The sequence below is a fragment of the Dysidea avara genome, chromosome 10 (genome assembly GCF_963678975.1).
Source record: "Dysidea avara chromosome 10, odDysAvar1.4, whole genome shotgun sequence".
Classification (NCBI taxonomy): Eukaryota; Metazoa; Porifera; class Demospongiae; order Dictyoceratida; family Dysideidae; genus Dysidea; species Dysidea avara.
The window spans coordinates 1,907,378-1,925,179 of NC_089281.1; the positions used below are offsets into that span (position 1 = coordinate 1,907,378).

General features: G+C 37.4%; 2 protein-coding genes and 4 non-coding genes across 8 annotated transcripts in view; 1 reads left to right on the plus strand and 5 right to left on the minus strand.

Annotated features, from left to right (window-relative positions):
- Positions 1 to 4,745, minus strand: part of LOC136236279 (AT-rich interactive domain-containing protein 4B-like) — a 31,889-nt gene extending 27,144 nt beyond the window's left edge. Inside the window, exons 1-4 of one of the 3 annotated variants that reach the window (XM_066026418.1) lie at positions 4,636 to 4,723; positions 4,032 to 4,139; positions 312 to 374; positions 169 to 259 (exon numbers count right to left, since the gene is read on the minus strand). In XM_066026418.1, the coding sequence (XP_065882490.1) occupies positions 169 to 259; positions 312 to 332 (112 nt within the window). In that variant the 5' untranslated portion in view covers positions 333 to 374; positions 4,032 to 4,139; positions 4,636 to 4,723. Of the gene's footprint in view, positions 1 to 168; positions 260 to 311; positions 375 to 4,031; positions 4,140 to 4,230; positions 4,363 to 4,635 lie in introns of those variants that run through there. The other 2 variants (XM_066026417.1, XM_066026419.1) reach the window with 2 other exon arrangements.
- Positions 4,457 to 17,802, plus strand: part of LOC136236282 (uncharacterized) — a 32,847-nt gene continuing 19,501 nt past the window's right edge. The window contains exons 1-6 of the mRNA XM_066026420.1: positions 4,457 to 4,619; positions 4,669 to 4,777; positions 4,859 to 4,918; positions 4,979 to 5,181; positions 5,314 to 5,397; positions 5,868 to 6,004. Of these exons, the coding sequence (XP_065882492.1) occupies positions 4,587 to 4,619; positions 4,669 to 4,777; positions 4,859 to 4,918; positions 4,979 to 5,181; positions 5,314 to 5,397; positions 5,868 to 6,004 (626 nt within the window). The 5' untranslated portion in view covers positions 4,457 to 4,586. The remainder of the gene's footprint in view (positions 4,620 to 4,668; positions 4,778 to 4,858; positions 4,919 to 4,978; positions 5,182 to 5,313; positions 5,398 to 5,867; positions 6,005 to 17,802) is intronic.
- Trnai-gau (transfer RNA isoleucine (anticodon GAU)) lies at positions 6,507 to 6,579 on the minus strand. The gene has a single exon. It is a non-coding gene; the product is annotated as a tRNA-Ile (tRNA).
- On the minus strand, positions 11,313 to 11,385 carry Trnai-gau (transfer RNA isoleucine (anticodon GAU)). Its single transcript has one exon. It is a non-coding gene; the product is annotated as a tRNA-Ile (tRNA).
- Positions 11,519 to 11,600, minus strand: Trnas-uga (transfer RNA serine (anticodon UGA)). Its single transcript has one exon. It is a non-coding gene; the product is annotated as a tRNA-Ser (tRNA).
- Positions 13,230 to 13,302, minus strand: Trnai-gau (transfer RNA isoleucine (anticodon GAU)). Its single transcript has one exon. It is a non-coding gene; the product is annotated as a tRNA-Ile (tRNA).

The window sequence follows — 17,802 nt, forward strand, 5'->3', positions numbered from 1 at the left end:
CCCACCAAAGGAATAGGTGGTCCCTACATGGAGTAACAGGAGTCCAAGTTTGTATGTCAAAATGCATATTTTTCGTAAAATATGCTTTCGTTTTAAGAACCAAAGCCACTACAGTGGTGTTTGGGGCCAAAGGGTTAAGAAGACATACTACAACACATGTATACTCACCAACAGTATAAACACTAGCATCAGTTACTCTTATTATAGTAGCAGAGTGGTAGGTACCATCTGAATGTTTAGCCTCAACTCTTGACCCCGGCTACCATACAATGGACATTATTGTATGCCTATTGTAATTGTAGTAATCATACCTTCAAGCTTCCCTTTATCATATCATTGTTGATAGTAGCTAGATTACCCTTACCGTAGTTGACCTGTGGAAATACCGGCAGTGATTATATCCAGGTAGTAATTTTATTGTCATAATTGTCGGTCATTACAAATCTATAATTTCGACATGCATTAACAAACTCAAACTGCACTGACCTGAACTACAATACAATATAATATCATTACTCAGGGGGGGGGGGATGAAAAAGGTTTTTATGAAAGTAAGGGGGTACGATGGTTTGTGTATATAAGCAAACATATGTCTGGGATTTTTAGACTATCTTAGATTGCTTCTGGTGTATTCTCAGGCATATATATATATATAGCTGAGAATGACCAGAAATTATTACTGTATTCTCAGGTACAGTTCTCATGCAGCTACTGTACCTGAAAAAAATACACATTATTACACAATTATTGCATTTAATTCTGAGACTTTAACTTTAAGGGGAACAGAAGGGGGGGGGGGGGGGGGGGGGGCACAAATGAAGCCATGCTACTAACACGCAATATGGTATAAAAATATCCAATCCTTTTCTTTGCTTTCATAGTCTTGTTTCTTTTAACAGCTTTAGTTGACAAGTGTGTTAATTAGTACCTGTGAGTATTAATTAATGATGTTATTTTAACTATAGACACAAACAAACTGTACAATATAACGCAACAGTGTACTGGTTATCAAGGTATCCAGATTCTCCAGGTTAGATTATGTACTAAGGGATTCTTTGGGACCTTAACTAAGTGTCTGGATTACGTAGGTGTCCTCAAGTGCCCCGGAACAGTTAATATTGAAAGGCTAGTCCATAACAAATTAGGAATTTAAAGTTTGATTAGGGATCACGGGAAAAAAAGTAGGGACACAAGGGAGGAACCTACACCTGCAGACACATATATTATATTATATATGAATGTTTAATCCCCACTTCACTCCCCATGACTGAATTAGGGATTAAACGTTCACTAGTATATCTGAAGGTGTAGGCAACCTTCCTTGTTTCCCTACTTTTTTCCTATGATCCCTGGTCAAACTTAAACTTCCTAATACTTGTTTGTTAACACTTTTTTGTAACATTATTATAACTGGCTAACCCGTGAATACTGCATCAAAGAAAGGATGGCACCAGAGTTAATGTTTTCGTCCCAGTTATCAATTACTGACTCCAAAATGAAGTGGTCAGTATGCTTCGCCCTGTTAGCTATGTTCAGCCCATTACACAGCACTACCAATGAAGAACAATATCAGAAGCACCTCTACAATCAATACAGTCACCATGGAAAATACGGACGACTTCCGTTTACAAACATAGGGAAGCCATGCACCACGCTACCACTAATCGACACCTTGGGCAGTCAGCAAAAAGAAATGGGACACAAAGGAGGACAAAGGTAGGTAAGTCTATGATGCATGCATTGCACATTCTGCGGTATGCCAAAAGGCAAGTCTCGGGATGAAGCAACGCAGCAATGTCAAACAGTGAAAGTCAATCCCGTAGCTTTAGCTGTTATCGAGTACACTTGTCTGAAGGCATCAGGCAGGCAGGCAGGCAGGCAGTAGAAAATTCTATTGATAATTTTTTAAAAAAATGCAACAATCTATTGGAAGCATTTAGGGTTGTACTGAAGGCACTTTTTGGGCTTGATTATACCTAACCAATACTGCCAAGGCACCAGGATGGTATTGTGAAGCTGGTTTTGGGTGATTTTTTTGGCCAGAAAGACCCAAACCTCCATGATCCCTAATACACAGTACTGCCATACTGTATGATGTAGAAAGGAAGAAATGATAGTACAGTACTGTACTGTGTAGTAGGGATCATGGAGGTTTAGGCTTTCTCACCTCCAAAAACCAACCTCACTTTTCCTTCATAACAGTTTAGCAGTATTGGTTAAACATAACTAAAGTATTCAATTCGACCCCAATCCCTTCCAACAAGTTTCTATGGAATTTCATTTTAACTGAATTTTCTATTAACTAACTGTCCAACTAACTAACTGATGCCTTCAGCCAAGCATAACTTGACTATGGGTTAATGCTACAGGCTTGATTTCTTCACTGTCCAACGTCACTTTGGTCTGAGATGTGTCTTTTTGTCAACTGTCGTAATGAAACAAGGGAGGTCATCTACACCTGCGGCTATACTAGTAGACATTTATTCCCTATGGCTTTACTCTGTAGATGACTGAAGTAGGAATTAAATATAGTTGCAGGTATAGATGAATCCTTGCTTTTATTTCTATAATCCCTACTCAAATATAACATTTTCTTACACTTGTAATTTTTGTAATCGTACAGAATCTTCTAACAGAAAAATTCAAGATCAAAATTTTCACTAACAACAAATTGAGCCACGGCAAAAGATACATCGGGGTGCACACATAGCCCAATATCTCCACTATCGGCAGCTTGTGCCATTTCCAGTAGAGTTCATTTCCTGACAATAGTATCAACATGAAATGTGTTGACTATTTTATTAAAGTGATTTTGTAATGGAGACACATCTATACTCTGTTTAAACTGAAGGGTTTTGAAAATCAAACAAATGTGCTATCGCAAAGCTTGTATGAAGCTTGATCTAATTATCAAGTTAACTACTTTGTATTATGACTATTGAGGCTGTGCGAAGTACCAAGCAGAACAATGCAATTAGTGAGTAAACATGTCCACTTTCTCCTACCCGTGTACTTTACTATGCCCCAAAACATAAGAACCATAAATGTATTTCTCAATAGCTTCCTGGACAGGCACTTACACAACCCAGTTCTACAAGAACTTAAAAAGATGGTTTATTACGAACCTATAAATGTTTCGGCAAGGTGTTACATTCAAAAAATCAATCACATCTCCTCTAAATATTGACAATAACAATAACACCAGGTAACCTATATACAGCCCAGAAGTTTCACATTTCCTATGGCAGCCATTGTAATATATCATTTACCACTCACTTGGACAAACTTTCTAACAGCCAAACACTATTTAACTACCAGCATTTTATCATCATACACACAGCATCTTGCATTGTTATTCAAACAACTTTAGCCCATTATAATTGAATTTCTTTATACATTAATACAGACACGACACTTTAGAAAACCTCAAAATTTTTATGTACAAAAGAGCATATACAACTGCTATGAAGACCATAAATGGTAAGCTCACAGAGCCAACAATATTCGTGGTGTTACATCACCAACTGAAGTACCTATACAAGTTAAATGAAAGAGGGAATCAGGTAACACATAAGATAGTTGATGAATGGCAACACTAAATCATAACATTGCTCCAGGTGTAACAGGTCAACAATGAATACAACTTTAATACCACCAAAATCTCTAATGGGCAATTATGGCTACCCAAATATGGTCACATGTAACTTAACGCAGCCTCACAGATAAATGGGATAGTCACATTACAGACACCTGGTATGTAGTGTACAAGACTCCACATGATCTAGTATGATTTCTTTAAGGCATCACATCCATGTCTTTTGTACGGTTTAATTAAAAATATTTTGGATACTGGCCTTCACAAGAAGGTTAAGTTTTTTTTTTTTTATCAGTCTCTGACAAGAACAAGTTTTCACTTGAAGTGTCAACAATATGTACTGTCTCAAAACAATTACACTAACACCTGTTCCCCCCAAAACATTTGATAAAACGTGAATTACTTAAAAATATGCAACTTAACTATACGAACTCACCCTACACTTTACGAGTATTTTCACAGCTTTTATCTTTGCCTCGCAGAAGGCGCCCTTGTATTTGGCGCTCACTTCAGTACCGACTTGCAGATATGGCGGTTCCTCCGCCTACCAAGATAAACATGATAAATCGCTTATAAAAACTATCACAAGACATCCAACACACTCGGCGCAACACTGGGAACAAGGAATACATTACCATCGTTATTAATCGCGGTACAGATCGCCACGCGAGGACACCGGCTCACTAAACAACGTCCCTACCACAAAGTGTGTCAAGATCCCGTGACTTGTTCCGTATACTATCACGTGATATCCAGATGTTTTCTTCCAAAAACTACCATCAGTTTTCTTTATATAACGTACACCACAAATTGGCAAGAAATTAAAAACACGATGAACAAAAAACATTCAAGCGAACAAAAACTAGACAATTGGTCTGAACACAAAATTGCCAAAAGTCGGAACTACGCGACATTTTTTAATACATTCTAAATTCCAAGAGTAGACCGAACGCTTGAGAAATGGCTCCACTTAAACTATACTGACCGCTCAATGGAGACATCAGCATGTATCGGGATATTTGAAGTTAGTTAATTCTCACCTCGCTAATATCGTGTGTAGTGTAGTCTCACAGGTGGCCACCTTTTTACTGCTTCACCGCAAACGACTCGATACCTTGACAAATACAAAACTTCAAGCACAGCTGGCTGAAACACCGGATCAGTTACACACGACTGTTGAATGTAAGATATTATGTTACCTTAGTCCACTAAATAACACACCGCGGCTCGTTTTTAAAAAGTCCTTTGATCTTTTGTTTGCAGTGACCCTTGAATTGAACCCCGCTTCTTTGGAGCCATCTAACCAGCTACTGCACCAAATCTGTAAGACCCGGATCGATTTTACTGTGTATAATAATAATAACAATTTGTTATAACGTTTAGGCAGCCTTCAAGCTGTCCAAAGACTAGCTTCACACTTCCATACTACCACATTACAGCTGGAGTTTCAGAATTGTGTCAATGGCATTGTTGCAGGGTGCTACATTGGAACACTGGACCACAATGGTGATATTAACATCACTGCAGCTAGCACAGGGACTTTATCAAAGCCATATTCTTTCAGTGGAATTTATATCAAGTTGCAAGTGAGTTGTTGTGTTGGACCACTGAATGTACTTTAATACAATAATTTTGTAATTTGATCCCTTATATCAGCTGACTTCTTTGTGGAAGTAATGTCTGAATTTGGTATGAAATTATTCCTTTGCTATGTGTAGCTGCCGTTATTTGGTTTGAGTGGATGGACCTGTGCAAAGAATGTGGCTCGATTCTTTCATCTGTTGTGTACTGCGAATTCTAAGGTGACATATTATCATGAAAGTTTTATTGAGGTTCCTCTATATGAATTTAAGCATTTTGAATAGAAACATGAGGTACACATACATAACATGCAATAGTGCAGTAGCTAATACAGTGGAAGTAAACGTTACGATAGTGTAATCGTCATGGTGGGTTGTTGCTATTAATATTAACCTAGCATTTCATTGTTGCAGTGGAAACCCTCTAATCTAAACACCTTGGAAGTGTCTGTATTACTGAGGTGTCCTGATTTTAGGGATCTACGGTGTACACTAATACAAATGGGACCATGGACAAGTATCCTGATTATCAAAAAAGGTGTCCTTATTAGCAAGTTGTCCTGATTTCAGGGGTCTAAATGTGTGTACGCTTATACAAATGGGATCACGGACAAGTGTCATTATCAAGGTGTCCACATTTCAGGGTGTCCTTTTGATATAGTTCCAATGATGTTTAAGTGTTCTCTGCTTAGGTCCAGTTTCTGGTCATTCACCATGGCATTGGTCATCATAGGACAGTGGAGTATCATTGTTCTGACTACATCACCATCAACACACATGGTCATACCCTTATGACCACCCTTCATCCACACTATCACATCAGCCCACAGTGAGTCTTGTAATAAGTTGCTCCAGTCTGGTCACCCAATATACATGTTGTTCTGAGTACCAATTTCGCTATGTAATCCTTGTATATACTATATGTAGTGCATGCTGTATATTTACATAAAATTTAATGTGTATGGCCAATCCACTGTTAAAGTATAACTGAAATTGGCCATGCAATATTATTGACGCATGTATGTTTTTGCTTTCCTAAAAAAATGCAAAATTGATTATATAATAAAAAAATTAAAAAATGCAAAATGATATTTTGTACTGCAAGCAAAGTGAAATGTGCAGCAAAGAGAAATATGATACAAAAGGGAGTTGTGACGCATGCATTGTACAGTACATGGTTGGTGATCAGGCATATCTTGGGAACAGATACTGTAAATCAAGCCTATAACATTAGTCCATTATTGAGCCTTGTATCCCTTTACCTCACAGTTAACCTGTCCATGCACTGAGCATGTCTGACATTAAAAATTTTAGAGAAAAACAATTATAACTGGTCTGTGTGAGGCTTGAACTCACGACCTTGGCGTTATCAGCACCACGCTCCACCAACTGAGCTAACAGACCTTGTTGTAAATGTTGGTAAGAATTTTACAATATGAGTAAATACTATAATGAAGATGTCTATAAAAATCTAGTACGTAATGAACAGGGTCTAAACCTCAACTACTCAGCCATCACTGCACCTGTGAATATTGTGTTAGTGTACACCATTTGATGTGGCTCTGTTGTCTAATGACTCTGACTTGACTGTTCTATTAGGGGAGAAGTGTCAATGTGTAATAAGACCATAATTCTCCATTTAGTGATGCACTGTGATACATGATTGTATAGGACTTTTATACAAACTTTATTGGACAATGATGTTCAAGACAGTGTTGCTATAGTTATTTTCTTTAATGGGACTTCCAATAGGTTAGGTGGGACTGTGTTGCTTTGTACTGCTACTTTTCGTATGTAAGCACTACATTTGATAATAATTTATTACCATGGCTTCATGTAGATTTAAATATCGTGATAATTTATTGTATGATGATAATAAGGTGTGCAATAATTGATCAGCAGTTTACAAAATATCACACAACACTGTGGACATCTTGGGGCCACGTCTACTGGTATGTGGAATTTTGAGAATATTTGCTCTCTAGCATAGGCAATGAAAGGGAGGTTAGTCAGTGTTTGTAACTAAAGATTGAGATACTCTAATTTACTTTAATAGAACAGTCACATTTATCTCAGAGCTCCAAACCTCAACCAGAGTGTCATCCAAACAAGTTGTATAACTGTCATAACTAAAGTTAGTTCGTCCGCTGTTTAACCTTCTCTACTGTCCCTACTCTCTAACAATGTCTTTTAAGTTTTAACTGCGAAAGGTTCTTGTAGAATTATTTCTTTAAAATCTCTGGCTACACCATTATTAAGTGTTTAGTTTAATGTCCCACAGACTACAGTAGGTGACAAGGTCAAACACTAACCTTCAAATATGTCATTTGTGTGCATGGCACCAGCTACCTGCATAGCAGCATCAGAGAAAGATGTGACAGAATTATTCAGACAGGCTTCACTGTACTGTGATTCTACAATCATGTGCTGCAATTCTCTGTCCTCTGAGACTGTTTTTTTTTTTAATGAATGTCACACATGATGTCATCTATTGATCACTATGTGATACACTTGTGCAAAAACCTCACGCAAGCCTGGTGAATTGCTTTAATAAATATGTGCTCATAATAAATAATGTTTTTCACATATAATAAAAGAATAATAGAGCCTTATCATGTACTGTTGGTACAAAGTTAGTGATTGTACAGCAGTCCATCAGCCTTATTGCTAGCTACCATGTAGCAATTATCATCATGCCTCAACTAGCAGCTCACAGCAGTGCTACATATCAACAGTGGGGCTTACATTGTGAAAGATGTAATCAGATTATAAGACAACAACCACCTACATACTGCAGTGAACACTTGTGTTATATTATGTGGATCTCTGCCACACAAAGATTACAAACAAGGTAAGATAGTCGTGTTTGTTCACCACAAAGCTTGCTACAAAGTTATGTAGTATTAATTATATTTTCAGCTGTTTTTGAAGATTTGTAAGGCATCATGACTTATTCGTGGTATCCACTTCCGTTACAGACATACATTTATTTGTACAGGGTTGAATTACGACCAAAAACATTCTAATAAAAACCACTACTAGATTTTTTGTCCATGAAATAAGCTGCTGTTTCATATGGAATTCCTTATGGATTCATAGAATGTTCATAGTTTCCGATGTATGAAACGTTAACATTTCATGGACAGGATATTTTTCATGCAAATTTCTGTATAAATTCATGGGAAAAAAACTACCCAGAAAATTTACATGAAACACATTTTCATGGACCATGACTCCTTTAACATTTCATGTACAATTCATTGACAAGTTATCTTGCAGTGAATATGATGTTTTCTTACTTACAAATGTATTGTAGGTATGCATAGAAAGTGTGATTCGTAAAAAGTAGACTAGTTACGAGAGTTTCTCCAGAATGATGAATTCCTATACGTGTATAACAGAGTAACTGGAATGGAGGAGCCCCATTTGTAGTTCATGTGGTGAGTTATAGTCTGAGCTGTATTTGTTACCCCTACTTGTGTATGGCATGATAGTCGTTCACCGTCAAAAATTCTTGAGCATGCTGCTAACAGTACAGTACTACTGTTTAAATAGGGATCTCCCCCCAAAAAGATGTGTGCTGCCTAAAATTCTACCGTCAAAAAATCATCCTAGAGACATCTTATGCATAGAAGATCATCTTTACGGAATAATATTAGTCCATCTAACATCAAATATGGCATTAAAAACAAGAAAACACTAATAGGTGGCCAGATATAGAATTTCAAATATATAATCGCTAAAACTCGGCATTTTAGTCTGCCTGCCTGCCTGCCTGCCTGACCGACCGACCGACCACAGTTGCAAGGCTGGAGGGCAAACAAAACAAAGCAATGCACGGCCACCATTTTACGCCACAATAACAAACTCACCAGTGGGATGTGCCCTTTGGGGTTCCGACAAGTGTGTGCCCTCTGCACCTTGTCTTTCCTTTTATCTTCAGTCAGGCTAGTCTTCTTCCTTCTCCATGCAATAAAACCATATTGAGGCATTAATTGTTGCTATCAACAATTTCATTGAGCAGCATACTTAGACACTGCAAACTTATTCAAGTGTTTATGCTCACTAGATGCCTGTATTTTAACAATAGGTTCAATGCCACGCCTATTAATTAATTGATGCAATCTTAGTTAATTAATAATGATCGAGCACCGAGATCGCACCTCTTAACAATCTATCACGATGACACCCCCCGTTATTATTGGCCTATTTGTACGCTAGCACAATGAAATAGTGACACACCCCTAGTAGTGAAAGACCGACTTGATACAGCCGTCACCCTAATAGAACAGTCACACTGTATGCTATAACAAAAAACCAAACAAACTAGTATATTAAAAATAATTTAAAAGCTCGGTGGGAAAATCACTACATTTTGGCATAAAAATCCCTACATTGGCATGTTCATGCCATTTCCCACCGAGCTATGCTGTAAGCCATCATCCATCTCTTGTTTCACTACTATTTATTGCTTGGATCCTACTTCATTTTTAAATTAATATACTATCTTATTATATTGATCATTATCAAGACACACAGTAGTGTGTCGTACGGCGTAAGAAGCCAGCACACAACACCGTGAGTATATTAACAGGAAGAAAATGCAATTTTCATGTATTCATAGATCTGTGCCACCTTTACGAAACAGCACAAGTTTTGCTGTGGACACGCCCACCAACTTCAGTACTCCACAACCCAGATTTTAGCAAAATCGCTTCAAGTATTCTTGAGATATGAGACTTAACAAATTAGCTTAGTTTCATTTTTTCTTCGTCTTTTCACACACTTACAAAAACTGCCATAACATGTGAACACAATATCTGATTGCCTTGAAATTTGGCACACAGAAGTGGCGTATAAAGGTACATCGTGGTCCTAAGTTTGGCCGGAATATGATAAGCAGCCAAGGAGTTATTATATTTTAGCGATTATTCACAAAAATAACACCAATATGTTGTCACACCTACAGGGTAAACTTCTTATGGGATGAAGCTGAAAATCGGTATGTGGATGGTTTAACTATTGAACCTCAAACCTTTTGTGGTTTGAAAGAAATCGAGGTACAGACCACAAAGATACAACAAAAAAACTAACAGTGTGTAACAATTACACGAATACGGGTTTGTTATTATATTTTATTACTGTGCAAGACCTCAATAGTGAGTATAGAAAGCACACTATAGTTATGAATTAGATAGTAAAGATTTAAAATGCATTAATTACGGATTCCTGAAGATTGTTCTATTATTGTTATGCAGGTATAGACGACCTCCCTTGTTTCACTACACTGAAAACAAAGCATAATGGCCACTTCACGTAATTGATAGTTGGTGTACGTCTTTGACAAAACCATTCTTTCATTTAACGTGGTATGCATGGGTTTATCTAATCGGTCATATATGTTACAAACAAGTACAAGGGATCATAGACATATAAGAGTTATGTTCAGCCTGTTACACAGCAATGCAAATGAAGAGGCATCTCTACAATCAACTCAGTTACTATGGAAAATATGGATGATTTCCGTTACAAACGTAGGGAAGCCATCACATGCTACCATGAATCGACACCTTGGGCTGTCAGCAAAGATAAATGGGACACAAAGGAGAACAACATGATGCGTGCATTGTACATACTGTGGTATGCCACTGAAGCAATGTCTAGCAGTAAAAACTGTAGCCTCAGCTGTTATTGAGTTATGCTCGTCTTCAGTCAATCAGTAAGTCAGTCAGCTGTTTGTAGCAACCTATTGAAACCTTTAGGGTAGTAATGAAGGCACTTTTGAGGTTAACCAATACTGCCAAGGTGCCATGAAGGTATTGCGAGGTGGTTTCTGATCAATATTTTTTGTGAGATAGTGCAAACCTTTGTGATCCCTAATATACAGTACTACCATACTGAATAATAATCTTCTTCATATGAGGCACCAACATCATACTACTAAGTAATAGTTAGAGACCTATCTTTAAAAACCCAAGGCTAAAGACCTCATTATCTCGAAAAGATCAAAGGATTTTATGCATACCATTTTCTAAGTGCATATAGTTCAGCTCTTCTATTGAAGGTTGCATGGGTTCAGAGTGGCTGGCAGCAGTTCTTGAAAACTTGACAGGATTAAAAAAAAAAAAAAGTATAACTGGTCTGTGTGAGGCTTGAACTCACGACCTTGGCGTTATCAGCACCACGCTCTACCGACTGAGCTAACAGACCTTGTTAGTAAATGTTAGGAAGTTTTACAGTATCTAAGAATTTGAGTGTGTTTCTATATGGTCTTGCACAATGTGTCTATAGAAAATAAAATGTGAAGTCAAAAAGTAATAAGAAAAGAAAAAAATATCTAGTACGCAGTGAGCAGGACTTGAACCTACGTGGGGAGACCCCATTGGATTTCAAGTCCAACGCCTTAACCACTCGGCCATCACTGCACCTGTGAATATTGTGTTAGTGTACACCATTTGATGTGGCTCTGCTGTCTAGCAGTGCCAGAAATAATGGTCGGCCATCGGCCATTTTTCAAGCAAATTCCCGTTTCGACCAACCATTTGGTGACTTGTTCAGCTGAACGTCTGACCCGCATCAGCAGAAGCAAGAGCAGAAGCCACGGTAAAGCTCTAACTACACAATCAAAAGCAATTTACCATTACCAAATAATGATATGAACAATACTCTCAATCAGTGTCACTCCAAAATTAGATACTCAGCATCCCAGCTGCCTGATCCCACAGCAATTTCGTGCAGGGATCACGTTTAAGGCAAGGATTGTTCTAATACTTTGGTGCACATGTCAGCCAGTGAGGATGAAACTGTGACTGTGTGTGTTGCTTTTTGAAAAACAAAGGCGTAGGGTGAAAAGAGGATTTCTGCCACGCATAAGTGACTTGTCACGTGTCTGATTTTGGCAGACTGCAGTTAAGCCACATTGAAAATAGTGCTGGATGCTACCGCCTTAGTGCTTGTACAGTCATGTGAGTGATTCAAATAGTAATCTTGAAGGAAATAGTAGAAATCAATGTTATCAGACAAGGATTCATGGACAAGCCAACCGCTAAACCAGAAGACATGCCATGATACCTGGTGACATGGATGATGATAAAAAGGAAGGTAGTAGTTCTTGCCGTAGCCACGTAGCTCATGAGTAAGATACATTATAGTACGCAGTATACACACATTTTTGATTAACAAAATTTAGTAGGAGCCCATATGAAAATGGGCTCCTAAAATGTGTTGTGGTGGAGTTAGAAACTTTTCTAGGTGTTACATGTGTCCTGTCTGTCACTGAAACTCATCAGCTGTTGTAAAGGGTATTCCTGATGATGCAGGATGACCAACCAAATCTGGAAATGACTTAGCAAATTTAGTTTGGCTAGGACATACGACCACGCGATACCAAATGTTTATTTCTGGCGCTGTCTAATGACTCTGACTTGACTGCTGTATAAGTGACAAGTGTTTTTTAGTTTGGTCAATTAATCTGGAAATATTTGTCACTAATCCATTTTACATCTTGTCAATTAGCAAAAAAAATTGATTTTGCTGTAGTAGTCAGGTGGAACATGACAATAGAGCAGCTGGAACATAATTTTTATGTACTGTCCTTCAGAGAAAGGATTTAAACTACATCTTGTTGGCAGATAAAAAAACCATCAGAGGCCTTGTTTGCATCCCTTGATGCAGATGGGTACATTGTATACCTTAGTAAAACCAGATATCGAGAAATCATTATTTTTAAAAGAATTATCAAACGGGCAATATTGCCCAACACTAGTGTTCCTCATTCTAGGAACACTGGTACCACTTCCACATGCTCTTGTTACATGTAATTGAATTGTGTCCAGCCATGACATCATTTTAACAAAAAGTTTGTAGTGAAAAGTTTTTAACACTTCTCTAAGAAATTAAGCTTTGGCCATACCACATTTCATCTATCATTGAATTTCTGCTTTTAAAATTGAAAAATGATATAGAAGGTCACACATGTCATGGTTGAAAGAGTGGCTGACATGTGAGCATAGTGTATTTCTTTAAACCTCAGACAAAAGAAGAACAATTGTAACTGGTCTGTGTGAGGCTTGAACTCACGACCTTGGCGTTATCAGCACCACGCTCTACCGACTGAGCTAACAGACCTTGTTGATGAATGATGGAAGACTTTACAATATATACAAATTGTTGAAGATGTTACAGTCTTGTACAATGTATGTAATATGAAGTTGAAAAGGAAAAAAAAGATTACAAAAGAAAAAAAAAATTCTAGTACACAGCAAGCTGCATGGGGAGACCCCATTGGATTTCTTGTTAACCACTCAGCCACCACTGTACTTGTGTTAGTGTACACCATTTGAGGTGGCTCTGTTGTCTAGTGACTCTGACTTAATAGGGGAGAAATGTTTTGTGCATTCTGGGCACACTGTTATTTTAAGGTAGCGTGGTGGATCCTTATTAGTAAAGTAACTAACATGTTTAGTAATAAATATACAATTTCCAATTTTATGTAAATAAGTTATGTGATATAAAGATGTGTATGAGTGCAAACTCTGAATATTTTGCTGGAATGAAGAAGTAGCAAACTGGTAGGAATTTGCTACCAGCTTCAAAGCAATTTTATGAATTATATCCACCATTACATAAGAGTAAATAATATCATACAGTACGATAGTACTGTATAGTAGGGACAATGAAGGTGTGGGTGTGGCCTATGATAAAATTTCACCCAAAAACCTACCTCGATTTTTCCTCACAACGACACGACAGTATTGGTTGAGTAAAATCAAGCCCAAAAGTGCCTTCAGATCAATCCGAAATGTTTTTGTTAAGTTGCTACAGAATTGAGACAGAATTTTCTACTGCTTGCCTGATGCATTCAGTCAAGCATAACAGAAAACTGAGTAGAGCTACAACCCTACTTCTTTCACGGAAATGTTTCAAATAGGGTTGGGAGGTATTTAGGTATTAGTAGTTAAAAAGGTATTTTTCAGATACCGAAGTGGTTTTCTAAAAATACCGAATACCGAATTTGATTTAGTAATTAATTTTTGGTGGTTTAGTGATGACCGTACATACATGAAGTCAAGCCTCATACAACCATGTTTACGCTGTGGACAAGCACAAAGCTGTGAGTGCATGTTGAAGTATTCACAATGGTTTTTACTTTTTGGGATACTTCAAAACTTACTTTGTGGCACAATATTATTGTTGTTTCATTTGTTTCTTTTAAAAAATGTGGGTATAAGTGCAAATCATAACTTACCCAAGTTTAAAAGGTATTTAGTGATACCGAGGTATTTTTCCTAATACCGTACCGTTCTTCAAAAATGCAATACCGCCCATCCCTAGTTTCAAATTCACTTAAGAAGAAACCTTTGGCATATTGATAAGCATACAATACATGCGCTATTGTGTTGCCTTTTATCCTTCTGTACCAGTGAAGGTTCTTCATCGATATTGGGGTTTTCATTCACGGGCGTGGCAACATTGTAATTATGCAATATAGTATTACATTGTGTACACCCGTGGACACGTGTTGTAGACGTTGCAATGCTGAGTGAGCTCTCCAATATCATCAGAGACAAGTGTTTTGTTTTTAGCAAAGTTAACTGAACTACTTGCATTTCTGAACGTTTGCTGTGACTGTACCAAGGTACTGTTCTCTACATGCAGGCGCGCTGGGATCCAGACTTCTAAAAGAGGAGGCTCCACTCATAATGGTATAGACTCCCAGCTGCAGCAATGTTTCACTGTTAAGTCTTACCACTGTTAAGTCTTACCACTGTTAAGTCTTACCACTGAAATGCAACTGAAGCCTTTAACAGTTTCTTTAGAAGATAAAGACGATAATTATTTTTAGAGGTGCTTATCACAAAAGATAGCAGTTTCAAGTTATATTTGAAATATTATTGCTGTAAACAAAGGTAGAAGTAAGTGTTTTGTCTTGTAATAAGTGTTTCTTTGACTGATAAACTGATTTTAGTTTTATTGAGAAGAAAAATTTGTCAGCAGTTAGACTCAGTCAGGCATCTGCCAAATGGGGGTTCCGACCCTTTGAGCCCTGCAGACTCGCTCCTGCACTAGCTGGTTCTCTTGTTCACTTGATCATTATCCAGACTGGTGCTGCTATTACCATGTAAACAAAGTTAGTAAGATAACTTGATGAACTTCTAAGTGAATCACATTTTAGAAATAATAATTATATGTGGTGTGTTATATGTTTAGTTAACCGGCAAAGATTGCATTCTGCAACTTGTGTTATAAGGCCATTTAAATGTTGAAGCAGGGCTGAAAATGTATGGTCATAGCTTAATGGAATAAAAAGTTATGAGTGGTGAAAGTTTGAAAAAATAGGCAAATTTTGTGTACCCACATGCTCTGTTTTTGCAGGCCCAGTCACATTTGCTGACTACTTGTATATACCTGTACATAGTGCTGTCATTGACTATAATAATTATTGTGTAATATTGTGACTGGTTTTGTAAAATCTTCCCACATACACATCCAATTTACCAAATTTAATGATTCATAGCTTCAGACAAATTGAAGAAAATTAACGACATCAAATCTGGTCAATAGTTAGCACCAACATTGCTAAATGGATTTTAAAAAATAGTTCTATGTACAGCTGCTATAATATGGATGAGTGTTAAAGTCCTGTTTACAACAGGGGGGTACGACATGTGTCATGTGTACTAGTACAAGAATTCGTTACATCAGAAAACATTTCACGTGAGCCCAATAGGTCCTGTACATTGTACTGATGGTGGGGATCACCGGGGATTAAGTGATATTCAGGTTCTATTTTACCTGTACTTTACAATGATGTGAATTTCGCAACTATAAATGGTTTCGTTAAAGAGAAACTAGACTTAAAGTAATGATAACGAATGGCAATCATGGACTTCCCACGAAGGGTTACAACAATCTGTTAATGACCATATACAATCGTTCATGCCTGATATATCACTATGAACCCATATCAGAAGTGCATTTGTATAAAATACTTTTTGCTAGCATTTTGGTATTTTACGTAATCATGAACCACAATAGTGGTTCATAATAGGGATTGGGGCAAACATTTTCAAAACTCTCTAATAGAACGCACACCAAATGCAGTCTTCCAGGCTTTGGATGTGTTTCAAAAACCTTCCAGATCTTCTTCTAGTGTTGTAAAGACTGACCTGGAAGTATAAAACACAAGGGAAATGGTTTTGGTAGTTTTCAAAAAATTCCAAAATCATCCCAAATCTCCATCTTCTTCTTGTTCTTCTTCTTATTTCGTGCATCTAAAGCCCACAGGAAGTAGATATCAGCACTAAAAACATATGACGTATTTTAAAATCATTCCTACCCAAGTCTGTGTGGTATTAAAATCTTTGCTTTCTAAGGAGATTGTGAGATATAGAGCAAGAATCATGACTTTTAGACACCATTCACTCATGAAGCCATAAAAGCTAAAGCACAGCAGTTTTAGAAATGCCATTTGAAGCAACACACAGGACTAAAACAGGACTAAAACGCATCAAGATGTATTAAACTAAACATTAAACATAAATGCTACTCAATGAATTTTGTTTCAAGTTCTTCAACTTGCATCGGTGAAGGGGGTGTGGCCCATAGCCCATCACTGAAACTGCATTCCGGGCACTTTCCTAAGGGTTACTACAGCCGTTTATCAGTCAAGAATCGACATAACAAGCCTTGTAAGCTATCAGAAATAGCGTAACCCTTTGAGTTGAAAAGGGGCTGTGTCTCCTTTGTACGCGATCAAAAATTAAGGCAGCTCTGAGGCTTTTGGGAAAAGAATTTGTGTAAGAAAACAGTACCGCCTTCCAGTATATTTACGTATTATGCCTTATAAGCTACCCGAAATTTAATCCAGAAGGTTGCTATTGATGTTCAACGTGGCAATGCTGCTTCTGTAATGGCAACAATTCCATCATCACAGGATTGGGCAGAGTTTGCCTCTCTGCCCACTGTTTGAGTGTGAAGACCTTTTCTTTTATTATCATCTTTTATATTAAACAAACTTCTATCATAAAAAAAAGAATTTAAAATAGGGCGTGTCTCCTTCGTTCATGATCGATCGATTGAGAGCAGTTGCCTTAAGGATCTGCATGAGAGAAGACTAAATAATAGCTACAGATAACTACTTTTTACAGATTGGTAGGGTTTTCCAGCTATATAATTTCAATGCCTTTATTGTTGTGGATCAAAGCATTTAACACGTTTGGTGAATACAGCCTGTTGCATGATCATGCCTTTTCAGAGTCTATAGCTATTTCATAAGACTGATCATGAGTACTAGGGATCGAAGTTGTGATTCTGAAAAAAAACTGCATAAACAAGAAGTAATAGGGATGGTGATTCACAATACATCAATACAAGCCAAGCTGCTCGATTTGTGTACATTGAATTTAAGATTCCTATTTTAGCTGTTGGGTTCTACTTGTTTAAATTTACAATTTTTTGCCCCCCTAGTTTGATTAACATTGAGTCGTGCCCCCCCCCCCCCATGTTTACAAAATCCAGTTAATTTGCACTACTATACAGTGTGTTTGGTGGTCATGAACTTGCAGAAAAAGTTCACAAACAAGTATAAAAAAAATTATTTTAAACTAGAGTAGGGACAACGTAGTA